The sequence below is a fragment of the Xylaria bambusicola genome (genome assembly GCF_022495145.1).
Source record: "Xylaria bambusicola strain CBS 139988 unplaced genomic scaffold F5B22scaffold_21, whole genome shotgun sequence".
NCBI lineage: Eukaryota > Fungi > Ascomycota > Sordariomycetes > Xylariales > Xylariaceae > Xylaria > Xylaria bambusicola.
The window spans coordinates 547584-574097 of record NW_025953574.1 but is presented as its reverse complement, the minus strand read 5'-3'; the positions used below and the strand labels follow the sequence as shown (position 1 = coordinate 574097).

The 26514-nt window shown below is 47.8% G+C and overlaps 11 protein-coding genes across 11 annotated transcripts; 6 read left to right on the top strand and 5 right to left on the bottom strand.

Annotated features, from left to right (window-relative positions):
• Positions 1-566: 566 nt before the first annotated feature.
• Positions 567-2484, bottom strand: F5B22DRAFT_607483 (uncharacterized protein). The gene is made up of 3 exons (XM_047975008.1): positions 1624-2484; positions 1337-1562; positions 567-1271 (listed from the first exon to the last, which is right to left on the bottom strand). Exons 1-3 carry the CDS (start codon positions 1851-1853, stop codon positions 1026-1028), a joined length of 702 nt encoding a protein of 233 aa, XP_047830791.1. The 5' UTR covers positions 1854-2484; the 3' UTR covers positions 567-1025.
• Positions 2485-3177: 693 nt separating this feature from the next.
• F5B22DRAFT_607479 (uncharacterized protein) lies at positions 3178-6935 on the bottom strand. Its single transcript, XM_047975007.1, has 5 exons — positions 6372-6935; positions 5677-6277; positions 5413-5620; positions 4670-5350; positions 3178-4578 (listed from the first exon to the last, which is right to left on the bottom strand). Exons 1-5 carry the CDS (start codon positions 6554-6556, stop codon positions 3353-3355), a joined length of 2901 nt encoding a protein of 966 aa, XP_047830790.1. The 5' UTR covers positions 6557-6935; the 3' UTR covers positions 3178-3352.
• F5B22DRAFT_607476 (uncharacterized protein) lies at positions 6936-8219 on the bottom strand. Its single transcript, XM_047975006.1, has one exon. It carries the CDS (start codon positions 8055-8057, stop codon positions 7161-7163), a length of 897 nt encoding a protein of 298 aa, XP_047830789.1. The 5' UTR covers positions 8058-8219; the 3' UTR covers positions 6936-7160.
• A 153-nt stretch (positions 8220-8372) lies between these two features.
• F5B22DRAFT_607474 (uncharacterized protein) lies at positions 8373-10745 on the top strand. Its single transcript, XM_047975005.1, has 2 exons — positions 8373-9326; positions 9389-10745. Exons 1-2 carry the CDS (start codon positions 8494-8496, stop codon positions 10626-10628), a joined length of 2073 nt encoding a protein of 690 aa, XP_047830788.1. The 5' UTR covers positions 8373-8493; the 3' UTR covers positions 10629-10745.
• Positions 10746-11328: 583 nt separating this feature from the next.
• Positions 11329-13170, top strand: F5B22DRAFT_646759 (uncharacterized protein; the record flags this gene model as incomplete). The annotated part of the gene is made up of 4 exons (XM_047978777.1): positions 11329-11683; positions 11738-12198; positions 12267-12510; positions 12797-13170. 4 exons carry the CDS (start codon positions 11329-11331, stop codon positions 13168-13170), a joined length of 1434 nt encoding a protein of 477 aa, XP_047830787.1.
• A 110-nt stretch (positions 13171-13280) lies between these two features.
• F5B22DRAFT_191790 (PhoD-like phosphatase) lies at positions 13281-15914 on the bottom strand. Its single transcript, XM_047969505.1, has 5 exons — positions 15604-15914; positions 15369-15521; positions 15297-15308; positions 13648-15224; positions 13281-13580 (listed from the first exon to the last, which is right to left on the bottom strand). Exons 2-5 carry the CDS (start codon positions 15444-15446, stop codon positions 13391-13393), a joined length of 1857 nt encoding a protein of 618 aa, XP_047830786.1. The 5' UTR covers positions 15447-15521; positions 15604-15914; the 3' UTR covers positions 13281-13390.
• A 29-nt stretch (positions 15915-15943) lies between these two features.
• Positions 15944-17210, top strand: F5B22DRAFT_607467 (emp24/gp25L/p24 family/GOLD-domain-containing protein). Its single transcript, XM_047975004.1, has 4 exons — positions 15944-16246; positions 16301-16489; positions 16559-16825; positions 16882-17210. The coding sequence occupies exons 1-4, from the start codon at positions 16094-16096 to the stop codon at positions 16903-16905; spliced, it is 633 nt and encodes a 210-aa protein (XP_047830785.1). The 5' UTR covers positions 15944-16093; the 3' UTR covers positions 16906-17210.
• Positions 17211-17439: 229 nt separating this feature from the next.
• F5B22DRAFT_191697 (SKIP/SNW domain-containing protein) lies at positions 17440-19490 on the top strand. Its single transcript, XM_047969503.1, has 3 exons — positions 17440-17886; positions 17941-19155; positions 19217-19490. The coding sequence occupies exons 1-3, from the start codon at positions 17542-17544 to the stop codon at positions 19382-19384; spliced, it is 1728 nt and encodes a 575-aa protein (XP_047830784.1). The 5' UTR covers positions 17440-17541; the 3' UTR covers positions 19385-19490.
• A 1793-nt stretch (positions 19491-21283) lies between these two features.
• F5B22DRAFT_646755 (concanavalin A-like lectin/glucanase domain-containing protein) lies at positions 21284-22535 on the top strand (the record flags this gene model as incomplete). The annotated part of the gene is made up of 4 exons (XM_047978776.1): positions 21284-21461; positions 21523-21623; positions 21692-22364; positions 22438-22535. The coding sequence occupies 4 exons, from the start codon at positions 21284-21286 to the stop codon at positions 22533-22535; spliced, it is 1050 nt and encodes a 349-aa protein (XP_047830783.1).
• A 543-nt stretch (positions 22536-23078) lies between these two features.
• On the bottom strand, positions 23079-24404 carry F5B22DRAFT_191715 (Tim17/Tim22/Tim23/Pmp24 family-domain-containing protein). The gene is made up of 3 exons (XM_047969504.1): positions 24197-24404; positions 24022-24117; positions 23079-23908 (listed from the first exon to the last, which is right to left on the bottom strand). Exons 1-3 carry the CDS (start codon positions 24272-24274, stop codon positions 23555-23557), a joined length of 528 nt encoding a protein of 175 aa, XP_047830782.1. The 5' UTR covers positions 24275-24404; the 3' UTR covers positions 23079-23554.
• A 253-nt stretch (positions 24405-24657) lies between these two features.
• On the top strand, positions 24658-26495 carry F5B22DRAFT_607459 (nucleosome assembly protein). The gene is made up of 3 exons (XM_047975003.1): positions 24658-25215; positions 25335-26117; positions 26199-26495. Exons 1-3 carry the CDS (start codon positions 25125-25127, stop codon positions 26327-26329), a joined length of 1005 nt encoding a protein of 334 aa, XP_047830781.1. The 5' UTR covers positions 24658-25124; the 3' UTR covers positions 26330-26495.
• Positions 26496-26514: the final 19 nt, after the last annotated feature.

Below are 26514 nucleotides of genomic sequence, written 5' to 3'. Positions count from 1 at the left end.
CCACAATGCTGCCTCCCTGATGTGAGCGGCGTTCTATATAAAGCGTATGTCCATCCTTGGAATTGAAGACCCTCTGTATCTTCTAGAAAGATCGGGCTCGCATCGTGTGCAAACTACCCATATCTAATATTCGCCAAATAGCTGTTATCCGCGTATGTATATATTCTTCCACAGTCCAGCTGTATCTTAATCCCAACCTCCTAAATCCTCCCCACAGCCGATACACAACCAACTAGCTATGCCGTTTTCACGGCTGCATGCGACAAGCAGATGAGGGATGCCGTCTGCTGCCAGGAGGTGAGTCTCTTGACATATCCCTACTCTGCTCTAGAGAATTTAATCATCTGTGGAGTAATATAGCTACCTGACCTATCGCTTGACCGATCTTGTATGTTACCTGAAAAGGAATAAGAGTGCGAAGGAAGATGTAGATACGACTGAAGCGGGTTGATAACAAGGGAATAATCTTTCAACGATATTTCTTGAGGGACGAGGCTTCAGGACATACTTTTCGCTACCTTGATATGTTCATCTTATAGTTTCGCAAGGATGAAAATCTATAACATGCCATGCATTTCACGTGAGGGAGTTCGGGTGTCTTTTCCGCTTATGGGAACACGGGGTTTCATTTTGTCGGCTCTGTGATCGCAGTGGTATTAGACAGCATGACTTCAAATATGGCAAGAGTAAATCGTCTCGAGCATGACAAGGTTTCCATTGCTGCGCAAGGTCATGATGGTGGCGTACTAGTACTCTGTATTTGCACTATAGAAGTTTCCGTGTACGGCACCATAGACGCTGCCGCGATAGGATGCGTAGTCCAGTTCATAGCCTGCGATGATATCTTCCTAAAACCTGCATCTAAATGACACCTTTGCGCATATCAGCATACACCGCTATGGGTTATAAAAAATTCGGGAGAGCAAGCTCGCCGCGCAAACTCGTCCATCTCAGGAATCGAAGCTAAACTGTCATTCACGATCTCATCCCCTGCCCCATAATAGGCCGTAATACAACAAAACCTACTACTTGCTCAATGCGCTCTGTCCAATCCTGATCATGTCATCGTTGGACAACATATCCTTTTCAAACCCGGTCACGGCCTGATGGAGAAGAGCTGCAGCGATATCGCGACGCTCGATCTGTGGCAGACCAGGAATTGATGGCACTTTCCTATCCGGTGCGGAAATAAGCCCGGGCTTGGCGATACATGCAACCAACGCATTGTTGGTCTGGTCTGCATACGCAAGGATTTCATCTTCCAGTTTACCCTACATTTGTTGGCACTCTCACTCTATAAGCTCTGTAGGCATGGTGAATAGAAATAGCAACGTACCCGAAGCAGGGCCATTTCGAGGATCCCACTATCCATAGGCTGTGTGACCTCAGATCGGTCGCGGGGGGCGAAGTGCCCATTGATGTATATAAAACGGAGCGGTCCATCTTGTTTGCGTGGCACAGCTGCCATGGTCTCGATAGCCGCAAGAGCGTAGCCCCGGCAGACCTTCACTGTCTCCTCCCAGGATGAGGACTTGAGTTTTGCCGGGGTCACAGCGATAGTCCTGCTACTGTGTCAGGCCATGAACTTGAAACCAACAGGTAGCAGGATATTGCCAACTTTACCAGATACAAGCATCAGCATTCTCCAGTTCCTTCTTGACATGGTCTGGATAATGTTCAAAGTCGTCGCAAACAACCGAGACCAACTTAGCCGTAGTGCTGGGCGACTCGGCGGGCGCTGGTGTTTCACGCCGGCTGATACCGACGACGGTCGTGATGGCGGGGTGAGACAGAGCTTGTTGAATGAGCTCTGCACCGACAAATCCAGTCGATCCTCCGATTATGAGCTTCATTGCTAAGCGCCAAGATTCAGAGATGCGATATGCGAGATTAAGGTAGAAATGTCCGTCAGTCGAGTTAGTATAAGGATTGTCGCGAGGGTGGGTTCATATGAAGGCTGTTATTAATCTTGCATGGACGGTCGGCGGTTATCTGTTGGTATTCAATCACCCTGCATGAAACTTTTCATAAATTCTTATTATACAATAGTTTATAGGTAGTTAGTCTAATAGTTACTTATAGCAGAGGTTAGTATCTCCGGTTCGCGATTGGCCGGTTGGTGGAAAACAGAGAACCCCCGACCGTTCCGACCGTCCACCATAGCACGGGATTAACGGCATCGTTTTTGTCCGTGGCAAGGGTAAGAGCAGAACTTTTGTGCACATTGACAACATCGGAGGTTCCTTAATCACATGTTCATTGTGTGCCAGAACTAACATTAGGCTTATAATTGGTCGAACGGCTATCAAACTCATACATTGCTCAACGGGCATGGCGGGGCTCGGGGCGAAACATACTAGGGTCTTGGAGGCAACTCAAGATCAATCACTCTATCGCAAATGCACAAGGTAAAAGACCGCGGTAGGATTATGTTGGCGTAGTGGCATTTTAACAATAGTTCATGAGCTCGTCATGATATCGTCCGTATCAAGGAATAAAATGTTTGATTACTTTGAATGGTGTTTAAATTGCTTAAATTGTTAGAAATATAGTCACCCAGTCTTGCAATGGACCCTTGAAGCAACTTTAACAATTAAAATTAATTTTATTCTAGATGATTACGTCGAAAGCACGAGTTTATAACTGTACGCTTGCACCCCTCCTGCAAAGCTCGCAGCATAACTTTCGTGTAACCCTTTCTACAAGTCTTGCAATGAGTGTTATTCGATGCCATTTTCTGTTCATGGCTATGACTGCCTATATAAAAGCCTGGGTAATTAATTACTGTGCCAACACTCAGAAATGCATCCATTGTTAGCATGGGTATTCAAGATATGCACTTTTATCATAGGTAGTAGCGTTATTATCCAGATTTATCACTTAGGATGAAGGCGACATATCAGTAGAAGTGTCATACAATGTAAATATTTATACCATTATAATCAAAAACTATAGACTATTCTCTAGAGTTAAACCAAAGCCTTTATATATTATGATAGAGCTGGTTGTGATCATGGAGTAGTATGCTGTGGCAATTGCCTGTAATCACATTATATATCATAAGCCTGGTTGGAAGACGTCGGGCGTAGTGGCTGTAGTATTTGCTGCCCACTGAACTCGACAGTAGATCAATGAAGATGATGGCATTAGATAATTCATTCATTTGCAGCATTTAACTTCGGTAATTAGTTTCAAATTGTTGTAACAGGCAGTGGCTGGGTACAACGACCCACACACATCTGTCTATATAAATTGAGGTACCCCTTCGCACTTCGCTACTTAGACTGTTCCTACTGGCAATATATCACACTGTACACCAACCACAACCTCATAATATCAACATGATCGTGTGTTACCAGTCCAACAAAATAGTCGCAGGCTGGAAGTCTTCAGAAACTCCTCCCACGTTCGGTTGCCTCTGTTTGTTGTTGAGCGTTATGTACGTCATTATCTTTTTCACATCCTCATGATCTGGTCCTAGTACCTGCTCCATTTTCCTAAGTGCTCTTCTATATTCTTGATCTGCCTCATCAAAGCGCCGCTCGAGTGTGTACATCATCGCAACGTTCGTCATTAGCTTTAGAGTTTCTGGGTGCTCGTCACCAAGAACAATGGCTGTAGCATTGCACACCGATGAGTAAATCCCCTTTGCTTGGCTGTATTTCCCCTGTTGCTGTAAAGTCAAAGCTAGCCTTGCCCCAGTCCTTAGTGTCAAGGGATGGTAGTCGCCAAGTGTGCGAGAGTGCGATGAGTTGGCCCTTCGCCAAATAATCTCAGCTTTCGCATGTTCGCCTTCTTCCTGATATTGAGATGCAGCCAAGTCGGCACACCTTATTGTGCGAATATGTGTCGGGCCCAAAGCATACTCCATGTCGTGTAGATCATTTAAAAGCAGTTCGGCCCTCAGAGTTATCTTTTGATTATAGAACTGCTTCGCCAAATCGTGTCGCCCCTGGCGTCGACACGCATGTCCCAAAATATGCCAGTCTACTTCTTCTGGTGATAGAACTTCGATGTAATTCACACATCGTTCCATATATGGGAGGAGCTCCTCCTCCAATCGATATTGCTTGGAGGTGTAAGTTATAGAGCTTATACCTCCTATAGCAGATTCTAGATACGACGATACACTCGAACAAGCTATCTTAGCTCGCGATTTATAGTCCGGAGTGTTTACTTTGTCTCTCAACATCTCTGTCCATCTGGAGTTAACCAGTGCAGTCATCTGTGTCGCTGAATCGTATCTGATAAGGGAGTATCTTTTAAGCACTGACAAACTCTCCACGAGAGAATATGGCGTGGAGCTTTGTAATTTTTGAACACCACTTTTGATCAAGTCAACAGACACATCGCTGTCTGACAAGAACGCGATAGTGTTGAGGAGGTCAACCAATTTCTTGTCGAGATGTTGCACTGACACCATCAATATCGGAGTGTCGCTAGAATGGCTAGCCGTTCCTGATTTTAGAGTATTCACGTATTCTCCAATTGACCACTGGGTCCTCGATAGAAATGCCGCCGCCTGTTGGATCGCCAGAGGTAGTCGTTCGAGTTGGTTGACGAGCTCCCTAATTTGCACTACGAAACAGAGGTTATGTTAGTTCAAGACTTATTATAGGATTAAGCAAGGTTATAATGCAATCGATAGTGATAGAATATAGGATCTTACAATATGTCATATCTTGTCGTTCGGCTGTAAGGTAATTAAGTAGTTTCATGGCATCGTCTGGTTCGAGTCCCTGGATGTTAAAAGTGTGGCCCCGCGACCCAGATCGACTTGTGATTATTACATGGCCATTCTTGAGCGAGTCGAGGAACTTGTCAATATGAAACTCTCCCAAACCGGGTTCTTGATCCACACCATCGATAATAAGCAGCCACCTATCATTGCCGGGCCACTCAAGCCATTTCTTGAATACCAAAAACAGAAGTTCTGGCGTGTCCTGGCAGGACTGGATTCGCCCATCTTCGTCAATTAACCCACCAAGATGAAGGCGCTGCAGTGCTCTGAGTCGATCTTCACCTCTTGATGTGCCAACATAGTGACTCTTCAATCGCTCAACACATCTTAGGCAGGACGAGTGGAGAGTGAATCGATTCTGAGCATCCAGCCAAAACACGGAGCTGTATTGATTTTCATAGGCGTATACATACCTTAGTGCAAGTTGTGTTTTACCAACCCCGCCAGGGCCGAGGAGCGTCGCTCGATGGAGTTCGTTAGGGATGCTTAGATAACTATGTATCGCTCTAATTTCTGGGTCGCGCCCGAGAAAAGGCTCTTCACAATGCAGGGGTAGACTCATCGGAATGAGAAACTCATCCCCAACTTCCCCCTCTTCTTTAAATGGATCTGATTTTAGTTTCAGACAGATTAGTGAGAATCATCAACAGTGAATGAATTAGTCCTCTTACCTCGGCACCAATTATACATGACAACGTTTTGCCTTACTAAGTCTCGAGCTTCCTCACACATTTTAACAAGGTGCTTCATGGCTTCGTTAAACTCAAAATCTTCATGTAACCATTTGCAAAGATCATCGTGAGGTTGTTGCCGTGGAAAACTCGTCAAAGTCATCGTATTGAGCAGTTCTAAAGGTACTGCTGATATGCGAGGTGTGGTCTACAAATAGGATGTGAGAACAATAGCTGAGGTAGTTGGTGGTGTATCTGGCTCACCATTGGAGCTTTTTGACTTATTCCAGACGCGTCAACTTCATAGAAGCAGTAGGTAGGAAACGACCCATCGAGAGATTTGTATTGCTCGAGCTGAAATTGGAGCCAGTTGAGGTTCGAATCCATGGTGTTTCGCATTTTACTGCAGTTGATTTTGTGATTAATCAAATTGCTTACAATTTTTACCCAAGATCTATCACTATCGGGGATACCTTGATGTGGTGTGCCAAAAAATACCATACCGGCTGTACATAACAAGATGTCCTTGAAAACGTGGTCATTGTTTGCATGGATGAGAGCACTTTTGGCGATGAGCCCCCCAAGACTATGGGAGATAAAAATCAGGGGTCTGTTGGGAGCGTTTCCATCTTGCCGAACACTCTTCAACGCAGCGAGGAGTGTTTTAGACTGCGAATACAAAGTTCGCTGTGTAAGATGTCTCACAGTAAAGACTTGAGAGCTATAGCCGTAGGTCATGATGCGAGCATACGGTAACTGGTTGGGTAGAAAGTCTTTGATCCAAAGTACCGTACGCCCAGTTCCAGGCTCTGTGGCCGTCCAAGTCGTCTCACGGTGGCCGCTGAGTCCATGAATACAAACGATACTAGGAGCATTTCTATCAGTCATGACGTAGCGTTGTAGAAATTTACATGTGGAAAGCCCCAATAAGCATAACGGAATACGATATTGAAACTTACTCTACCAGCGTTGAAAGGCCTTTCTCTGTAGGCTCATACAGAAATTTCAACCCAGCGTTGTCTTCATTCTCATTGCGGGAAACATCAACAATTGACTGATTCTCTGTTTTCAGCGCAGTGCCAGGCTGTTTACCACGGTTTCCTTTGTCGGTGCCCCCAAATCCCCATTTCAATAATTTCTTCATCCCTTCGTCTCTAGTTCTTTGTTTCAGTATTGACAGCTTGATAACTGGTAAAGAGATCGTTCCGTTCAACTCAGGCTTCCGTATAATGAAGCTCTAACGACACAGAGACTTGCTGCGAAATATTATTTATGGGCTTGGGCTTAGGTCATTTCCATTCCATGCGATGAGACAAATAACGTACTTGGTGGGGTTCTTGGAATATTGGGGGCTCAAAGCGCAGACATGCTACCGGTTTCGCCCCTAAGCCACTTCGGCCTTCTCTGGCTCTCAGATTGGGCAGTGTTTGGCGAAGTTACACGTGCATGGCTTAACAGGGAGGCAATCTGACCGGACTGAAAGTGATAATGGGCGCTTTCACTGGCTGAATCAAGATTAGCATGGGATGCCGCTTTTAATAAAGTAGTTTGTACTCCGTAAGCTCAATGCTATAGGATAGAGTCTATGGATAATATAACAACCCTTACCATAATTTCAACAAGGCTAAGCCACCTATTACAAGGCAACTGGGCGCGACCTGGCGTGCTGTAGGCTACACGCTGAAACACAAGGGAATAGGTATACACTGGCACCTGATTTCTTATTTCGCTTGAGGCCGGAGGTCATTCTAAGATGATTCCTCCAGACAGAGCTGAAAATTGTAAACGTCATCATCATCCGCCAAATGCCCAACAGGAATGGCCGTAGATCCCTCGCCTAGAGCCTGATCGCCACGAAAAAAGCCATCAAGATTCCCTGTGGCCAGCTTGCCTATAATTGGAACCAGCTCTAGCGTAGTATTATTGTTTGCTCTCCAAGGGAAACATCTCCGAGTGAACCACTTGCTCCCTTGTTGCTTCTTATAATTAATTTCATGATACGACACTGCAAGCACCATCTCTCCAACCCCTCTGGCGCTGCCTGCTGTATGCTCCAACCCTCCCCCACGAGCAGCAATATTCATCTCCATTCCGGGAGGCGCTCCAGCCGCCTGAAGTGCCTCTGAAGGAATGCCCGCCCTTCCACCAGTGGATGATATGTCCTCACTGTATTGCGTAGTCTTGTGATTGCTACATGTAAGCAGACCTGTGACTAGGCAGAGGTGCTGACCTGCTTGTAGATATTTGCTCAAGTCCTTAATCTCTTTCGCGTATGCGTTGTCATTTTTTAGAGACTCAAACTTTTGGGGAATACGACTCATGCGGTAACGTCGGAATAATGGGGTTTCCACTGTTTCCCCGTTTTCTAAGGTGTGTTGGCGGAAAACTTCCAGAAGTTTTGCTAGGGTGAGTTGAGCTTCCGTTTCCTTCGTGACTTGCATCACCTTGGTCACGTCGGTGAATGAGGCAGGCTCATCGTAGAGATCAGGAACAATGGCTTTTAAGTCAACTTTGATATCGGGGCCATAGTTGTCGGTTGGGCGGGACTTGTCTACCACGAGACGTCCAAGGAAAGTGCTTACAAACTGAGCTGATAGTGGCTCGGGAAGGAGAGAATAAATTTTGGGTGCTGTAGAGTATGGCATTGTGGTATATTTATAGCAATCCAATTGGGAACACAGCTTGAGGGCAGTAGCGCAGAGAGGTTCAGTTTTCGATCTATTTCTATAGTCGTTTACACTTCCGTGAGATGGTGGCAGAATCTCTGTTTATACCTCGTATTCTCGAATGATTATATTTCCCTCTCCAGCCTGCTTCGACAAACCCTGCAAGCTGAGCATGAAACCCCGACCACAATGGAGGGTGGGGGCAAACGAGGCAGAATATCATGCATCCAAAATTGCCGTATCACGCCGCTTTTATGTGGTACTCTTACCAGACACTAGCCGGCCCCCATCTATCTAATGTTGCTGTCTATGAGTGATCCTCAACAACCACTTATCAAATACAGTCTCTCTGCAATCCCAGATTATACATTCATTGACACCCTTTTGACAAAGCTGCTACTTAATCTTCTGCAATATGTCACCAAATAGTACCATTGATGTGTACGAGGTCGAGCCAACTACAGACAGACCAAATGGCGAAAGGATGTGTTCTGTCAGGATTGTGGTAGATGGCGAGTGCATCTGGCAATCTCTCCAGATCCAGGACCCCTTCCGGGAAGACGATAAGAAACTATATGATTGGTATCTAGAAACATACCCTCTGCCGCCCCCACAACCCATGACCCCAGATGAGGTTTATTCACAGAGGGACGAGGCGCATGAATTTCAGTGCCGAGCGGATATTGTTCAAACAAAGCTAGAACAATACGGAGAGCAGCTTCACAAATCGCTTAAAATTGAAGCTTTCAAGTTTCTAAATACCCAATACTTACATATCAATATTTGGGAAGCTCAGAAATGTTCTGAGACTACACGATCATTTGGGATCCACCAGATATTATGGGAAAATCTTGAAAAGCCCCATATATGGAGATCAACGTCAATTATGGCGTCGAGGCTTCAAGTAGCGGTTAAAAGGATAGTAATGGCGCCACCATGTCCTGGCCTACCCTGGGAGTCTCGGCGTGTCACAAGAAAATCACCACTTCGAGTGCTCCTAGTGGTAGCCCGAAATCTTAGGAAGACAGCCGAGAACAGGTATGAGGATTTAAAGCCTCACATTGCTCAAATCCACCTCTTATCTGTCCAAGACGACCTGGTACCGTTGTGGTTTTCACCCCAGGTTGAGCTTCATATCGCTCGGCCGGGGAGCTACAGCGCTCTAGAAGAGATACTCACCGAAGAAGGGAAGGGTTATTTTGACCTTGTCCACTTTGACTTACACGGTGATACCAACGATGATCCTCTGTAAGTATAACCCCCCCATAGTAGAATACCGTGTAGCTCTGCAGGATCTAATCGATTGTTAGGAATGCCTACCTCTGGTTTGCTAGTGAGAACATAGATGAGACACAACTTGTTAAAAGGAAAGCGGAGGATGTAGCGGACCTTTTGGCCAAAACGGGCGTGAGATGCGTTGCTACGAATGCATGTCGCACTGCTGTGAGCTACGAGAGACGGGAAGCGAATATGTGTCAAATTTTCATCGATAAAGGAATTTCACACGTTTCAGGCATGTCGCACAACATATGTACTGATGCCGTCGACTTATTCTATTGGGGCTTCTATAGTGCTCTGATCACTAAAGGTTTTAAATTTGCCGAAGCCGCAAGTCAGGGTCGGAAAAGCCTTCGCCTCGACAAGCATCGGAACTTTGTAGCCTCAAAACAGCTTGTTGATTGGTGTGTCCCAGTGACATACATGTGCCCTGATGGTCAAGTTTGCGGGCAAGGCTACAGTCCTTTTTGGATCAGGTCGACACGCCAAACGTTCAGATACTTGACTTACTGGGTTCGGAACTTATGCTATCGACTCAGGAGAAATACGCCGGCTATTGTGTTCCCAGAACAAGCTTCAACGAGACGAACGAGGAACGGAGCGATAGAGGGTGATATGGCGCTTCATTCTGGTCACTCTCAATGGCTAGATATATTATATGGACCGCAAGACTTTGCTAGCCGTGTGCCAAAATCGACACTACCAAAGCTGGATATTAACATTCTTGATTTCGAAAAACATCTAGTTCACCACGGAACTGTCTACTTCCATGGGCCTAATCATAGCCAAAATGTTGATACTATGATACGACTTGGATTGCTCTGGTGCAGGACCAATTTTGTAGAGCGAGTCATTTATATCAACGCCAGGCAATATAGTGAAGGTCTATCACTGCAATACGTGATTGAATGCGACAAAAAGAACCGGTTGAGATACATACCATCACGGCCAATCGACTTTGACCCTTTCAAGCCGTCGTCGCCTCACAAAAAACTAGCTATTGTGATTCAGGGGATTCACGAACTTTATCCCGATGACGAAGATGAAAGGGAAGCCCAAGAGAGGGACAGGATTCGTCTTGCCAGGCAAAAAGTCGAAGAGTTCTTGACGATGGAAGTAACGTCCAAACTCGACGAGAAGGATAGATACGTCGTCATAACAGGTGAGAAAGATGCTGAGTGGTGGGAGAGCACGGTGGAGGTAGGATTGTTATGGGGTCAGCCTTTCTGGCGTGGCGATCCGCTCTTAGAACATTTCAGGGACGTCTTTTGACCAAACAACTGTAAATAGAGACGCTGATTCACTGATTACGCCCACCACTGAGAAGAAAAGCATCGTAACAACCTACAATACTAAGCGAGACAGTAATAACATTAAACTTCACGGATACCAGCTTACTTCGTTCAAGTGTTGACAGCTTCAAGAAAGCTACCTTATTGTTCTTCTGCTATCATTCGTACATTCATAATGTAGTAATCCCGTCAATAAAAATCTGGGAGTGCCCGTCGTATCTCAAGTGTCAGCTCGGGCTATGTTATAAGCCGGCCATCACCTACAACTCTCTGTTCAAGAAAGACCCGCGAATCCCAATAGCCCGCCGAGTTGAAACATCAACTTGGTGACTTATACATGAACCGCCCGTCTACTGCCTCTCTCAACGCCATTGATAACTTGACCAAATATCGTATCTCAGTTCTGCAACCACCTACTAGTTGCTTGAGTGGTTGCCTTATAACGATATGTAGAAAAATTCTCACCAGTCAATGAATCTAGATCTAAGACACTACAGGCTAAATGCTCTGAACTGGCGAAGTAGCCCTATCGACCAGGCTTCTTCTGGAACATGCGGAGCCTTCCGAAATACTACTAGCCATCCTTTGTTCAAAATACATGAGGAGTATACAGCCGAAGTCGCACACCAGGTAACAATTTCCAGACGCAATGTTCAGTCCGTCAAATATGTAATCCAACTATGGCAACGAATCCCAACTCTCGCGCAGCGAAAGGTGACTTGGAGAGAGCGGAAATGGAAAGCAAGCAATGTGATTTCGGGCCTACCACGGGGCTTGTACGAGGAATCACATTTAAGATACTACCACTTTGCAGCTTCTTACTCATCATATTCTCAGCCGGTGTCATCCTGATCTCGAAATTTTCGTTCAATAAACCACTGCCACACCAGGCGGCGCTTATCATATCAATTATACTCCTGATTTTCTTCGTGCTCTTCAGCTTCGGATGGTTACACCTTCATTATCGAAAATCGCTATCTCATGCTAGCGATCGTTGGAATCCTACAGGCCCCCCACGGCACAATTCCGACGATGGTGAAGGGAGGCCCAAAGAGCAGTCCAGTTAAAGCAAGAAACATGGACGACCAGGTCTCGGAGGGAATCTAATACGCACGGACACGCTTCAAGGCCAAGCACCTAGCCCTAGTGAATACAGGAAGAGTATTCAAGAGCAAGAAAATATAGCTCGAAGTCAGGAAATGGTTCATGAGTTGAGGGATCCAAGCCACCATGCAGTGCAACATAACCAACAATATAGTAATGGAAGCGCTCAAATACCACCCTCAAGCCCAGCGCGACTCGGCTACTCTGAAGCCGCCATATCTCCCAATAGCATACTATGCAATGGGGTTACAAACGCTGATTCAACATCCGTACCCCAGTGCGATCAAGCATATGCTTACAAAGATACGCAAAATCCTCAGAAGAGTCCACCAGTCCCGGTACCAGGGGGGGACTTGGCTCAGCCCCCTCCAGCGGCGATGATTAAAATGCACCACTCGATAGATCCGAGCCACTTGTGTATTCCCAAAACACGGCAACAAGTCAAGGTTAGTATATAGCTATCCTCAAGCCCCCTTTGTATAGTGCCTTGCCTTGGTATCAACTAATCGAGTAGGGACCGAGAGACATGCCTAGGCACAACGCCTCCAGTCGCAACAGCGACGCCCTCAAACCACCATTGCCAACACCGGCAAACTCAGGAGGAGTGGGATCTCAGCAACCGCAGACCGTACAATTAGCGCCACAAGCTATAAATAAATTGTCAAAACTGCCGACTCGAGGAGGGGAGAGGCAGGGACCCGATCATAAGCGCGAAGGCCCCCAATCGCCTGGATGTCGCGCAAAGAGTCTGAAGATGAGTACGCAAGACAAACAGATTTCTTAAAGACTTAAGTTGACGATACCTAGGTTCGTCTCACGCCCAGCCATCTAAAGGGCAACGCGCAGCAGCTAGCTCAACATCCACTCACGCCAGGCCAGAGAACAAAACCGCAGTAACAGCACATAGAGAAGAGGTCCCAGACGCCGCTGACTCAGGACCAAACCAGTCATCGTGCAAGCGAGAAGCACTGCGCTTAATCAACACCGCAGCGCCAGAGTAGAACTACAACCTATCTACTACCAAACCAATACCTCGAAAACCAGTAACCCTAGAAGGAAACAAAGCGGACGCAGTCCGTCGGAGATTCTCCTTCGAGCTCAGCAGCGCAAAAGACAGCGTCAATGAAGATGAGATACTGCGAGCAACACCTAGGGAAATCCCTGGATTCAGGCCGCGACACCCCTCTGCGGTCCCAGAGCCGCTGAAGCTAGTCTCTAAGAAGGAGCGCGTAGATATGAGGCAAGGCGAGGATGAGCGCCCCGCTACTCACGATGTAATGGAGATGCAGCCGCAGCCGCCACCAATCGCATATGAAATACCCAGGGAAGAGGATGTAAGAGAAGAGTCCTTACAGGGAGGTCTTGGTCGACGACGACCGCGGATCCCTCGGCGAAGCAGTAGTCGGAAACACCAATAAGACCTAATAATTCACAAGTTCTGTAGAGAGGAGTTGGGAAGCTTAATTCACACTAGTTTAATTCTATTATGTTGTCTTTCTATCGAGACCTCACTTTATAATGAGGAAACTCACAATAACCCATAATACACTACAGAAATAGCCCTTCTAATGAGCTCACGGTAAGCGATCAAATGCGCACCGACCTCTAGGACCTGATACCCCCGGATTTGTATAAACACTAAATGCCCTTCAACCTATCCCAGAAGCTACCGCCTCCTCGAGAGTTAAGCGCGGTGACCGGTGACAGCATGGTGTAATTCCAGGCGTTTTCGCCGTCTATATATGCAGTATACGTCAGAATGCTTTGCTCAGTGGAGAGCTTCTCAATCGTGATAGCGCCGAATTTCGAATGGCCGAAATTGATATATCTAGGCATGTCAGTTACCACTATTGGGGGTGGGGGGGCAAAGTTAAGTTGGGAAGTTAAATACGTACTTAAGTTTTACATCTTCGTCATCTGTTTGCATGTACGTGGGGACGGGCGAGTAGAACTGGTTCAGTGGGCTTGCCGAGAATTCGTGAACCGTGACGGTATCGATCCACTTGCTATTCGGCGGTGGTGGAAAGGCTGTGGCCCCGAACTCATGGCGATCACCCGATAAAATAACGACACCTGTACCGAGACTGCCGGCATCCCACATGGCTTCTAGTATCTTCTTTCGCTCAACGAGAAAGCCACCCCAAGTATCTTTGGTGTTGACTCTCCAATTCTTGGTAAAGGGCACAGAACTGGCCACAATCTTCCACTTCACCCCCTTAGGCTCAGGTTGGCGTAGCCAGGCAAGGAAATCCTCGAGTTGCTCTTGTCCTAGCATTGTCTTGGTGACGCTGTCGAAAGGCTCCGAGTTCCTTGAGCGGTACGTTCGAGTGTCGAGCATGAAAAATGACGCGGGGCCTTGAGTGAACGAAAAGTAGGTAGCTCCCCTACGAGGGATAAGACTGACACTTCCAGCCCTTTTTGCCTGAGGTGGATTTACAGCAGTTTGGTAATGATGCCAAGGATCAACCGCGGTGTTATATACTCCTGTAGATTTCAGATCCCAGTCATTTGAAATCTCATGATCATCGAGAACATGAATCCAGCTGAGATTCTGGCCTACAGCAGGCCAATCAGGTGATGCGTAGACTTGCCGATATTTCTGCCTGTAATTCTCGACAGATTGTCCAAACTGACGTGGCACCTCAATGTAGATGAAGTCTCCTAGAAAGAGCATGAATTGAGCGCCTAGGCTTGGTAAAATTTTAGCTAAGTGTTTCATGCCGGGGAACGCTAGAGGATGATCCAACGGGTTATAGGGAAGTCTAGGAACTATGCAAGATGTTGACAAAAAGGTGAATTTGCCATCATTGAGTTCCGGCATGACCCCGGGCTTAGGAGCAGCGGTAAACTCGCCTGAGTGGTTATTAGAAGTAGTCCACTCATATATATGCTGCTTGGAGCGGGCTAGGGGCAGCGTTATAACTGCAGTGTAGTCAGAGTCTTCTGTGGTTGACCTGATGGTTCCGGCCTCAAGCCAGTTGTCAAATGGAGCTTGAGCATCCTTGGCGTGTAACTGAACCGTGATAGGCATCTTTGCTTGATCCGGCTCTCGAATCAGCAACTTTGCCTCGGAATCGGAAACATAGCCGACTCTAGCAAAAGATAAATCATGGCTAGGATAATTCCATTTTGGGGAATACACGAAATCGGTGACAGCGGCTAAACAAGCAACATTGACAAGAAACGTAAGTGCCGTGGAGAGCAGGCTGGTGGGACTTGGTGTGCCCGTAAGAAGCGTCTTCAAGCGGTTGGGCGGCTTTTCTCTGGCGCTGATGGTCTCTTTGATGTCAACCTCTTCCTCAACGATGGCCTCGTCCGTTAACCCCGCGTTAACCGCATCCTGATTAAGGATACTGTCTTGCACAATTACGTCGACCTCATCAATAACGTCGTATTTCGACTCTTTGAGGTAAGTTGAGATGAAGGCAGTCGCATATACAGCGAATAGTGTGTAGATTACGGGTAGGAGGGGCTATTATCATCAGTCAGCTTCTGGTTAGTGTGAGGTGACTATGAACGCAAAACGAGCTGGTGTCACACTTACAGGAAGCGCAGCCTGCGAGGAGCATTAGTATCTTATATTTACAGAACAATCAAGTGGATGAGGTCATCATACCCAGCGCAAGAAGAAGTAGGAGGCTAGCCGTATGGCGCCTGAGGCCAGTGTAGTTACGGTTCTATTTCGCTCCGCCATTTCATTGGGGAGTCAGGTGAACCAGCTGTGAGACACGGCGGATTCCACGATGACGGGCTCACCAATGAGCAGTGGCTATGACAACAAGAGGTTAGATAATATGATTAGAAACGTGAGATGTGTGCTCTAGAGGAGGGAAAAGGGAAAATTAATTCACATTTGTATAAGACTTTTATAAGGTGGTAATGGGTATGGTGTTTTCCATCGCGAGATGAGCATCAGTCGTGGGCTAGTTACTTACCTAAACTTGATGAAGTGGATTTCGAGAGCTGGCTGTGACGACACCAGTGCTAACAGAGTTCAGTTCGACCGGGGGGAGCTTCATGCGCTAGCACGTGAATGTACAAGTACAAGTACATGCAGGTGGGCGAGTGGGCTCTCTGCCAGCGCCAAGTGACCCACTACAGCTTGTCGCTACAGCTCTGTCACTATCGATAAGAAACAGGTACGTACTTGAAGGGCGTCTTTGTGGATCCCCAGCCAGACCCGGCACCCCTGAGACATCGGCGTGGGGAATAATAATCTGCCGCATTACGACAGAGTGGCAGTTTGAAGGTCTGCGATCTACCCAAGTGTCCGTATCCAGTCGAGCCTCAAGAGCCAGAGAGAGAGAGAGCCGACTCCCGTACGTGGTCACACAACGCAGAATGAAGACAACATTACTGTCCGTCGGGCTCCTTGCCTGGCTGGTCTCTTTAGTATCCGCCACGGCTTTGACGTACAAAATCCAGCCTAACGAGCGCGCCTGTTTCTTTACCACACCACACAAAGTCGGCCAGAAGATTGCCTTTTACTTTGCCGTAAGCCGTCAGCCGTCACTCGCCATGAGTCGCATACTAACAATTGAACTCTAGGTGCAATCCGGAGGCTCGTTCGATATCGACTACGAAGTTACTGGCCCGTCCGACAAGGTCATTATGAATGGCGAGAAGGAGCGACAGGGAGACTTTGTCTTCACAGCACAGGAGATGGGCGACTACAAGTTCTGTTTCAACAATGAAATGAGTACATATTCGGAGAAATTCGTCGACTTTGAAATTGCGGTTCGTCTTCCTCCATTTGCGCCACAGTGGATTGTGAGCACGCGACTGATGAATGGGATACCATAACAGGTGGAAGATGAAGTGCGCGCGCAGCTTCCTGCCAAGCAAGGCTCATCTCCAGAACAGACCAGTGTGCTCGAGGAATCCATATACAAGATCTCCGGCCTACTATCTACTGTCACTCGAAACCAGAAATACTTCCGTACTCGAGAGAACCGTAACTTCAGCACAGTTCGTAGCACCGAGTCAAGAATTGTCAACTTCAGTTTGGTCCAAATTGGCATGGTGATTGCAATGGGCGGTCTCCAGGTATTCATTGTCAGGTTCTTTTTCCAAGTATGATGTCTCACCATCCCATCTCTGCACATGCGCTCACTAACAATGGTACTCAGGGCGCGAGGAAGGGTTACGTATGAGGTAGAAAAGCAATACGTGTTATGATAGAGATCTTTTCAAGGCGTCCCCTTAGACACGGGCTAATAGTAACCTGATGTCTTGTATCATCGGCGTCAAACGGGATTCTGAGCCGTTAGGTTACAGGATGAAATCGATGACCAGGTAAAGAACCTGTAGTGTAATCTAAAAAGCCTGTACTGTATCGGTCGCGGTAGTCTCCAACACATTGAGCTGATTTGAAGCTGAAAATCTATAGCATTCATGTTTGTAAGATATATAGGTAGTCATGATTTGAAATTGACCCCGTGTCTCTCTCTCTTTCTAACCAAACTCTGGCCAAAGACAATACAAATGTGGCGCAGCTAGTTACACTAGCCACAGTTGGATGCAGGTTGTCTTGGCAGACCCACCTGCACTTTCATCAGCTCCAACCTCCGATCTATGTATCTAGAAATCCTTGTTTTAACATACCTAAAACTCGCGACGACACGTCCTAATTTAATCGCGGTCCATTCACATCTCACAGCGTCACATTGAATCCGATACAGACTGCCGCCAAAAGACTTAGCAGCCCAAAAATCGAAGCGCCGCGATTCCTTACGATCATTTTAGCACGTCTTCACCAGTCGTGACATTCTACAAGCGTTCGCGACGCAATGGCGGCGGCATCGCTGGCAGCAGCCCTTCCGAAGCCGCGTTATACAGGCGAAGATGAGGATATTCCAGCCCACGCGCAACAAAGAGGGGTTCGCATCGTTGGACCGGGTCAAATAGACGAGTCGAGCCTTGTCCTACGCCGAAACGGACCACCACCCTATGGTCAAAGATCTGGTTGGCGGCCGAGGGCTGATGAAGATTTTGGTGATGGAGGAGCGTTCCCCGAGGTACCTGTGGCGCAGTATCCACTCCAAATGGGAAAGAAAGGAGCAGAAAAATCTAATGCGCTGGCGATTGCGGTTGATGCTCAAGGCAAGGTGAAATATGACGCCATTGCAAAACAGGTAGGCACGAGCATATTGTAACATTATATATGTACTTCGCTAACAGATAAGTAGGGTCACGCAGATGGGCGGATTGTTCATGCGTCTTTCAGCTCTTTAATACCTTTAAGAAACCGAGCGGATGCTGGCGAGATTTCGTTAGCTCGTCCAAGCGAGGATCAAGTTAAAGAAACCACAGAGAAAACAAAGGCCGCCTTGGCATCGCTAGTCGGCACTGCAGTAGCGGCCCAGAAACCAAAAAATCTCAATACCAACACGAATAGGGTTGCAACATACGTAAAATACACGCCTGCGAATCAAGGTGACAATTCCAAGAAACAGGATAGGATCATCAAGATTCAAGAGCGGCAGAAAGACCCTCTTGAGCCACCCAAGTTTAAGCACAAGAAGATTCCGCGGGGCCCCCCGAGTCCACCGCCGCCGGTGCTACGATCACCTCCTAGAAAGCTTACAGCGGAGGAACAAGAGAATTGGAAACTCCCCCCTGTTGTGTCTAACTGGAAAAATCCCAGAGGTTTTACTGTGCCGCTTGACAAGCGATTGGCTGCAGACGGCAGAGGTCTACAAGATGTCACTATCAATGACAAGTTTGCTCAGTTTTCCGAGGCATTGTTTATGGCTGATCGACATGCTCGAGAGGAAGTTCGCCAAAGAGCTTTGATGCAACAGAGGCTCGCCGAAAAGGAAAAGGAACAGAAAGAAGACAGTCTACGACAGCTGGCTCAAAAAGCCCGGCAAGAACGTGCGGCTGCCACAAGGCGGAGGGGCTCCCGAGATTCAGGCGATTCAAGGTCTCGTTCACGAAGCTACAGCTATTCCGACTCTGGATCTGAAAGTGACGATTCAGAAGTCCGGGAGAGAGAGAAAGCACGTGCGGAGAAGCGCAGGGAAGAGGAACGGAAACTACGGCAGTCGCGAATGGGCACCGAGAGACGGATACAAGTCATGGCACGGGAACAGAATCGTGATATCTCGGAGAAGATTGCGCTCGGCTTAGCAAAGCCCACAGCACAGGCAGAGTCAATGTATGACTCGAGACTTTTCAACCAATCTTCCGGGTTCGATAGCGGATTCAACGAGGACAATCCGTACGACAAACCCCTTTTTGCGGCCCATGACGCCATCAATAGTATATACCGTCCCAGCCAGAATATGGACGAATTCGACGACGAGGCTGCCGGGGACAGGGAGATGGCCAAGATACAAAAGACCAGCCGCTTCGGCGAGGCCTTAGGCCGTGGTACATTTAAAGGAGCCGCGGATGCCGAGGTGAGTTTTCTTCCCCTTTCTTTCTCTAACACAGTCCTTGCTAACGTAGTAAACTATTTAGGCTCGGGAAGGTCCGGTGCAATTTGAACGCGCGGGTGAGGACCCGTTCCAGATGGACAAGTTCATGGCCGAAGTAGATCAGAGCTCTTCGTCTAAAAGAGGGTATGGGTTGCAGGATGGCGAAGCAAGGGAACCGAAACGCGCGAGGGTAGAGGAGGACGATGACTGAGCCTTCCCATAGTATCGGTCAATAGTCGTCTATGGTATGCTGAACGCACATAGCGTGGCGGCGAAATGTTGGGGCTAGGACAACAGCCTATCTGGTTGGGTTCCATGGGCCATGGTTTCACTGCTCGCCGTGACCGTGTACGAAACTATTAATCTGTACACTATACTACTTACCTATATCATCATATCCGGAGAGAGCAGGTTACGGCGCAGATGCATTCACGTGGTTTGAATATAAATCGAGGATTAAGTCGTTGTATATATGTACGCTGCAAGGGATTACCGTGTATCAATGCCCGGAACTATCTTGCATGCTCTGGACAGAGCGGTGTTCGAGTGCATCATAAAATTGAAATAATTGGCATTGTTCACATAACTACTTATACAAATAATTAACCTTGCTATTTGAGTCGTGATTGTGGGTAATTTGAGACATTTATAAAACGCGTTTGTGTTACCATTCTTCCATCTTAGCCTCGAGTGGCACGATTAGTTCCATGTAAGTAGGTATCTGACTGAGCATTGTCCGCTTGATCGGTAGTTTGCCAGGGTCGTAAATAAAGTTGCCATCAGCATCAATACCGACCTACAGACCGTCACGAACACTTGATTCGTATACACCTTATTAGATGCTTATGCGTACACTGCTTATATGTATGTAAATCGAAGCCCTGCCCGCATAAGGAGTACCGAGTCTGCCAGGCACCGGGAATACCATTCTATTAACGTAACATGCCATGGGCAGGTACGGTATTTCAGGTACGTCAGCTTGTTCCAGACAATTGGGGACGGGGTGGCTGTGTCTTCGATAGCGGATTACAGTGTTTAGGTAGACTCCGTATATCTGGCAGTGAGATCTAGCCGTGTTCCGCCCGTCGCTTTCTGTGCCCCACTTGAAGCGGATTTCGGGGTCAATACAAGAGTTAATGTCGTGTCAGTTGCAATCAGCAGATCCAGAATTGTAACCGCAGCGAGGTCGGTGCACGTAGACAGATATTGTATTCGGGAAAAGGTGAACAACTATATACCTAGACTCAAGTTGCATAGACAGGCATATTACCTTCATAGGTACCTCCTAAGTATATCAGAGGCGCATGCTTATGGGTGATGTACTTGGACAGTTCATGCAGTCGCATCCCTCCGTACAGATGTACATACCGTGACGTGGATAGTGCGTCGATAGTGCCCATCTCTAGAATAGTAGCTGCCGGCGATGGTGCATCAAGTGTCCCAGAAAACGCCCCGATCGGCTGGTCTTGAAACCTCGACAGCGGTATCCAATCATTACATTCTGAATATCTAGGTACTGTCAGAATGAATGTTGATTGAATAATCATCAATCAAGTTCCGCCGGAGGGAGCAAGCAAGCAATACCTACCTTGCCCTACCCAAACTATATCAAATCTAACCTCGTATTCTCTCACCCCCTCTGACCTGATTACTGTCCGGGGTATCGTGAGATTGGGCCGCACACGATTCCAATAGTACATGCACAGGTACCAACAGCGGCTAGGTACCGCATCCGACTTGGCACTGATTCTTAGGCAGAAGCGTTCCATTTTCATCTCTTTCCGTCGTAGGGCCAGCACACGTTCGCACTCGGAACCCACCTGTTTAACCGAAGTAACGGCTTGCTTCCCTGAACGGACCACGAGTGAGGCCATATCCACCCCAGTCCTGGCTCTGTTAGCTGCTTAACATCGTACCCATTGCAGTACCTAGTGGAGATAAGAGCAAAAGCTACAAATACCTATTCGTTGCGACCGCGCCCCCTCGTCGTCAACGTCAGGCTGGACCTGTGGCGCTTATAGCTCGGTAGGAACGACAGTTCCTTCATATTTAATACCGACTTACTTTACGGCCTTTTAAACACCCAGAAAAACACAGGCCATACCCAAACATGGCATACGGAGGTGAGCCGTGGTATAAGCCCAATTATTGGCAAAAAAGGACCTGGTTGATAGTCGGTGTGATTGTCGCCATTATCCTCGTCATTGTGATTGTGGTGCCCGTCGAGGTCACCAAGGCCAATCGGTACCCCAATTACTCAAAGCTCGAGTACTCGCTAGCTGACGAGTGTAAGTCATGAACCTATTGCACAATGAATTGTTACAACCCCCAACTAACATGAGCATTCAGACTCTGGATCCAATTTCTTCGACAACTTCGATTACTTCATAGGATACGATCCAGCACAGGGATTTGTACACTACGTTCCCAGAGAACAGGCGACGGCGCTGGTATGAGCAAGCCCCTCTCCTCTTCCAGCATCACGCTGCTGTCGAATGCCAGCTAACTAATGTACTAGAACCTAACTTATGCTTCCGAGAGCACCGCCGTGTTGAGAGTCGACACAAGTGTTGGTCCCGGTTCAGAACCCGATGCATCAACAGGTCGTTTCTCGGTGCGCGTCGAGTCTAAGAGACAGTATGATAACGGCCTCTTCATCTTCGACGTCAAGCACACCCCCTACGGCTGTGGCACATGGCCGGCGCTATGGTTCGTCGACCCAGGCAACTGGCCTGACAATGGAGAGATCGATGTCATGGAGGCCGTGAACCAGGCCACCGACGGCAACCAGATGACGCTGCATACGACCAAGGGATGCTCCGTCGGCGGCGTCAAGCGGAAAATGGTCGGCTCATCGCTGCAAGGTGACTGCCACAACGCCACCAACAACAACGCCGGCTGCGGCGTCGACGGTCCTACGGACTCATTCGGCGAGGGGTACAACGCCGCTGATGGTGGCATCGTGGCCATGGAGTGGCGCGATCAAGGCATTCGCATGTGGCAATTCGGACGAAACGCCGTCCCGGCCGACATCACATCCAAGCAACCGGATCCCAGCACATGGGGCGAGGCGGCCGCCGACTTCCCGAATACAGACTGCAACATCGCCTCGCATTTCCGCAACCAGAGCATCATCGCTAACATCGATCTGTGCGGGCAATACGCCGGCGGAGTATACGCGCAGAGCGGATGTAAGTAGTTCCGCACTCTTAAGACTTGAGTTCCCAAGCGCCAAGAAGGAAGTATACTAACAGACGCACGTAGGCCCGAGTAACTGCACCGACTACGTCGCTAATAACCCGACGGCCTTCGAAAACGCCTTCTGGGAATTCGGCGCCTTCGAGATCTATCAGGCGAAATAGACCCATCTTTCTTCCCAAAAAAAAAAAAAAAAACTACGTAAATTCCACAGCGAGGTGTTATATACGCCATCGTGCAAGGAAGAAAAATGACATAAGAGATGGAGAAGGGTATCACGGGCGGGAATCACATGCATGTGCAACGACGATGACTAATGGTGCGTTCGGGCGGCAAAAATCTGATATCAACCAATCGATTCGGTACTGGAGTTAGGAGTCGGAGTTGAATTGGTTGTGATATGGGTATATAGATAGATAGATAGATAGATAGATACGTAAGGTAGATATTCGGATGATGAGTTCAGGGGAGAATGACTGGTTGGTGGTCGATGAAAAGGAATCAAAGGAAAATATGAGAATATGTTATGGTATTCTGGTATGGATGGATGTAGGGCCTGTTCGAACCAGTTAATCTAATGTTGTCTGTAAGTGGTGGGGAGTAGGGGATTAAGGAATATATATATTATCCCCTTAATGAGTTTGTGCAAGCCTCTTTTTGTTAAATTACTCTCTCACTTTCCAGGGTCTCCGTAGAGAATCGCGGATGCCCTGCAATTCAAAGTATACGCGACATTCTGATATTTATCTCTCTTCCACGTAGAACACAACTTCTAGAAGTGATGTTACACGCGCCCGGGGTATGTTAACTTCTATATACCACATCTTCTTTTCCTTCCCTATCTCAGAGAATGTAATGCATAGTCGGCTTCTTCTCTATCTCTTTCCAAAGAAAAAAAAAAGACAAAAACAAACAAAATCCCAAGTGGAGATGTCTTCAGAACTCTGTATATACGACAAACAGCCCATCCCATCCCATCCACCAACGCCGTAATGCTATGCAAGATATAGATTTCCCAGTACGCCAGGGAGCCGGCCAGTATGGTGGCTCGATAATAAAGCCGATAGTAGTACATCCAGACCCTCTATGAATGATTCCATGACCCCCTTTCGTCTCGTTTATTTGTATGCGTGTGTATATACGATCTAATGCAAGAGCGCTCGTCGATTACCGTTTACATCATTCATTCGTCCTTGGGCTGCCGCAACCAGACATCGATGGCGGCGCTGAAGGCCGCGAAGGCCGCGCAGCCGCCGGCGACGGCCGTCGGACCCCCGCTGCGCGCCAGTATGCCGCCGGTGAGACAGCCCGCGGCGACGCCGTTGGCGAGGTCGTTCTTGGCGCGGAAGCCTTCGATGCCGCACTCGATGCCGCTGAACATGAGGCCGACTTTGCCGAAGTTCTTGGCCGTGCTGTAGGAGCGCGCGCCCATGTCTTTGAAGCCGACTTTTAGCTGCTCGCGCGTCGGGAGCTCGGCTATGGGTTTCGGGGCCGAGCCGGGGGCGCCGGGGGTGTGGAAGGGGGTGTCGTAGGCCATCTGGGGGTTGTTGTGTTAGTAACTTGGTTTCTAGGTGGGAGGTGCCATATAGTGTTATGGGTTCTACTGTTGGTTGGAGGGGGATGTGGTGGAGGAGAAGAGGAGATACGTACGGATGCCATGAACACTCCGAAAAGACCGCCCATACCGAAACCCATTACGCCTGATATCGCTGATTTTCCGAAGCAGGACTCCATCATCGCATTCATCTATAAGCCAGGATTAGTGGGTGCAAACGTTGACGCAGGGCCAAGAAAGGAAGAGACATGGCGTAAGGAGGAGACATACGGCTTTGATATTGGGATCATTGGGGTCGTATGTCCGTCCCGAAGGCGATGGGGCGCCCATTCCGGGTATATTGTTCATCGTATATGTGGTATATGGTGGGCTGTTAAAAGAATGTAACGGACTATTGATTTGGACTGTATAAAGTCACGGAAGATGTACGGTAGATACCCAGTGATGCGGTATGCTGCGGCGATGCTATCGCATTGTCTTGCGATAAGGACCAGAATGATAATCTTTTTTTAATTCTGCCTCTTGCGACCGCCTAAAAGTTGGGGTAGATACAACTGTACTTACCCAAGACCCCAGTAAATCTACGAAGTAAAGACCCACCAGCTGTACCAGAGGACCCTGAATGTGGGGTGCCCCTCTGCTGTACAGTACCAGTAGGTACCTCTAGGTACTTCTATTCAGGTACGTGGTGCATCTACATACTATAGTACTTAACTTGGGTTCTGTCTGCAATCTAATCTTTAATATCGTAAATTGCTCACAACTGTACTGCACCTATAGCCATGTATCATTCGCAGGAATTATCGAACAAGCTCTTCATGGACGATGACATCGAGAGACTTACACAGCTGCAATGTTAGTAAATGGTGTAGTGTGGCTGTTCTGCCAAGACTGCGATCACGTCACTGGAGCGGTGACAAGCGAGACAAGTTCAGATCGGCTTGAAGGGTTGCATAGGTTCCTAAGTATGATCGACCAATGACAAAGATGAATTGAGAAGCGACAAAATTTTGTACTCGCTTCTAACTCCACCATAGCTTTCTCTGCCAGACTCTGCCTTGCCTAGTGCAGCAGGTCGTTTGTCAAGGTATAAGACTTTATAAAATCTTTCAACAAGCTGATCCCCCTACCTACCCCAGCTTCTCCATTCACAATTGTCGGAACTATACCCATACAGATCTCATAGCTTTTCATCGCCATGGCAGAAGCAGCTGTTGCAGAGATTAATGCTACCTACGAGAGTCTAGCCGAGCTCGAGCGCGAGTTTGAAGACGTCGAGGTAGAGATAAGTAAGTGCTCATTCTTATGAATTAGTATAGAGCATCACCGCTGCCAACACCTCCCTCCCTCTCTTCTGCGCTTGAAACCACAACAGTAGTTTGCATCATTTTCGCTGACGCGCTCGTAGTCCGCCAACAGCATGCTCTCACAACGCCGCTCTATGAGAAAAGAGAGAAGCTCGTAGCCAAAATCCCCAACTTCTGGCCCCTGGTCCTTGAGCAGGCCCCGCCGGATGTCGACCAATACATCCAGCCTGTCGACTCTGCTCTGCTTCTTAGTTCTCTAAAGTCATTCTCCGTTTCTCACTTTGAGATCGAGAATGGCGGCAAGGGCGACCCTCGGAGCATCTCCATTAAGATGGAATTCGCCGAGAATGATCATTTCGAGGATACGGTCCTCGAGAAGAAATTCTGGTACCGCCGCTCTAAACTCGGCCTCGCAAGTCTTGTCAGTGAGCCGGTCCCTATCAAGTGGAAGGCCGGAAAGGACCTGACGCAGGGACTGCTTGACTTGACCGTCAAAGTCTGGGAGCATGACAAGAAAGAGGGCCAATCCAATGGTGTAGGCAAGGATAAGAAGAAGACCAAGCCCGAGGACTGGACGGCCGACCAAAAGGCCCTCAGGGAGAAGATCGACACTTACGGTCTCGGTGGTGTATCGTTTTTCTGCTGGTTTGGTTATCGCGGTGATTATATCACTGCTGAGGAAAACGCCATTGCAGTCGAAGAGGATAAGAAGAGGCGCGCCGATAAGAACCAAGATAAAGCCCCTGAGCCAGAGGAGGCAGAAGAAGACGACGAGGAAGACGATGACGAAGAGGATCCCTTAGCTCTCGAGATCTTCCCGGATGGCGACGACCTGGCTGTTGCACTCAGTGAAGATCTATGGCCTAGTGCGCTTAAGTACTTCAGTAAGTCCTTTAGAACGTTCTGTGGCACACACACACACACACACACACACATTGGGAATTATACGCTAACTATCTATCTAGCTCAAGCACAAGAGGCGGATGCAATCAGCGACATTGACTTTGAAGACGACGATGAGGAAATGAACGGAGGCGAGGGTGAAGATGAAGAGGATGATGACGAGGCGCCACCATTGAAGAAGAGGAAGGCGTAAATATGCCGTGAAACTACGTTGATGTGTTCGACAGTAAAGTAGCTACCGTAATATAGTGTACGGCGCAGAAGCTGAGGATGGATTGTTTCCACATCTGGATGACGACTTTGATTGATACCAATTTCTACGAATAACTTCACAATTGATTACTCACAATTGATCAAAAGACTATAAACTTTTCACCG

Excerpts from the sequence above, each read along its gene's own strand:
- F5B22DRAFT_191790 (XM_047969505.1), bottom strand. The coding sequence starts at position 15,446 with ATGGCGGAGCGAAATAGAACCGTAACTACACTGGCCTCAGGCGCCATA. Across the intron at positions 13,581-13,647 it reads GACGAAGATGTAAAACTTAA|ATATATCAATTTCGGCCATT; the intron begins GTACGTATTTAA and ends TGACATGCCTAG.
- F5B22DRAFT_607467 (XM_047975004.1), top strand. The coding sequence starts at position 16,094 with ATGAAGACAACATTACTGTCCGTCGGGCTCCTTGCCTGGCTGGTCTCT. Across the intron at positions 16,247-16,300 it reads AGATTGCCTTTTACTTTGCC|GTGCAATCCGGAGGCTCGTT; the intron begins GTAAGCCGTCAG and ends ATTGAACTCTAG. Across the intron at positions 16,826-16,881 it reads TTGTCAGGTTCTTTTTCCAA|GGCGCGAGGAAGGGTTACGT; the intron begins GTATGATGTCTC and ends AATGGTACTCAG.
- F5B22DRAFT_607459 (XM_047975003.1), top strand. The coding sequence starts at position 25,125 with ATGGCAGAAGCAGCTGTTGCAGAGATTAATGCTACCTACGAGAGTCTA. Across the intron at positions 25,216-25,334 it reads AGACGTCGAGGTAGAGATAA|TCCGCCAACAGCATGCTCTC; the intron begins GTAAGTGCTCAT and ends ACGCGCTCGTAG. Across the intron at positions 26,118-26,198 it reads TAGTGCGCTTAAGTACTTCA|CTCAAGCACAAGAGGCGGAT; the intron begins GTAAGTCCTTTA and ends CTATCTATCTAG.
- F5B22DRAFT_607483 (XM_047975008.1), bottom strand. The coding sequence starts at position 1,853 with ATGAAGCTCATAATCGGAGGATCGACTGGATTTGTCGGTGCAGAGCTC. Across the intron at positions 1,563-1,623 it reads AATGCTGATGCTTGTATCTG|GACTATCGCTGTGACCCCGG; the intron begins GTAAAGTTGGCA and ends ACACAGTAGCAG. Across the intron at positions 1,272-1,336 it reads TCGAAATGGCCCTGCTTCGG|GGTAAACTGGAAGATGAAAT; the intron begins GTACGTTGCTAT and ends CAACAAATGTAG.
- F5B22DRAFT_607476 (XM_047975006.1), bottom strand. The coding sequence starts at position 8,057 with ATGCCATACTCTACAGCACCCAAAATTTATTCTCTCCTTCCCGAGCCA.
- F5B22DRAFT_191715 (XM_047969504.1), bottom strand. The coding sequence starts at position 24,274 with ATGAACAATATACCCGGAATGGGCGCCCCATCGCCTTCGGGACGGACA. Across the intron at positions 24,118-24,196 it reads ATGATCCCAATATCAAAGCC|ATGAATGCGATGATGGAGTC; the intron begins GTATGTCTCCTC and ends CCTGGCTTATAG. Across the intron at positions 23,909-24,021 it reads TCGGAGTGTTCATGGCATCC|ATGGCCTACGACACCCCCTT; the intron begins GTACGTATCTCC and ends AACAACCCCCAG.
- F5B22DRAFT_191697 (XM_047969503.1), top strand. The coding sequence starts at position 17,542 with ATGGCGGCGGCATCGCTGGCAGCAGCCCTTCCGAAGCCGCGTTATACA. Across the intron at positions 17,887-17,940 it reads ATGACGCCATTGCAAAACAG|GGTCACGCAGATGGGCGGAT; the intron begins GTAGGCACGAGC and ends ACAGATAAGTAG. Across the intron at positions 19,156-19,216 it reads AAGGAGCCGCGGATGCCGAG|GCTCGGGAAGGTCCGGTGCA; the intron begins GTGAGTTTTCTT and ends TAAACTATTTAG.
- F5B22DRAFT_607474 (XM_047975005.1), top strand. The coding sequence starts at position 8,494 with ATGTCACCAAATAGTACCATTGATGTGTACGAGGTCGAGCCAACTACA. Across the intron at positions 9,327-9,388 it reads GATACCAACGATGATCCTCT|GAATGCCTACCTCTGGTTTG; the intron begins GTAAGTATAACC and ends ATCGATTGTTAG.
- F5B22DRAFT_607479 (XM_047975007.1), bottom strand. The coding sequence starts at position 6,556 with ATGAAGAAATTATTGAAATGGGGATTTGGGGGCACCGACAAAGGAAAC. Across the intron at positions 5,621-5,676 it reads TAAGTCAAAAAGCTCCAATG|ACCACACCTCGCATATCAGC; the intron begins GTGAGCCAGATA and ends TCCTATTTGTAG. Across the intron at positions 4,579-4,669 it reads ACGACAAGATATGACATATT|TGCAAATTAGGGAGCTCGTC; the intron begins GTAAGATCCTAT and ends TCTGTTTCGTAG.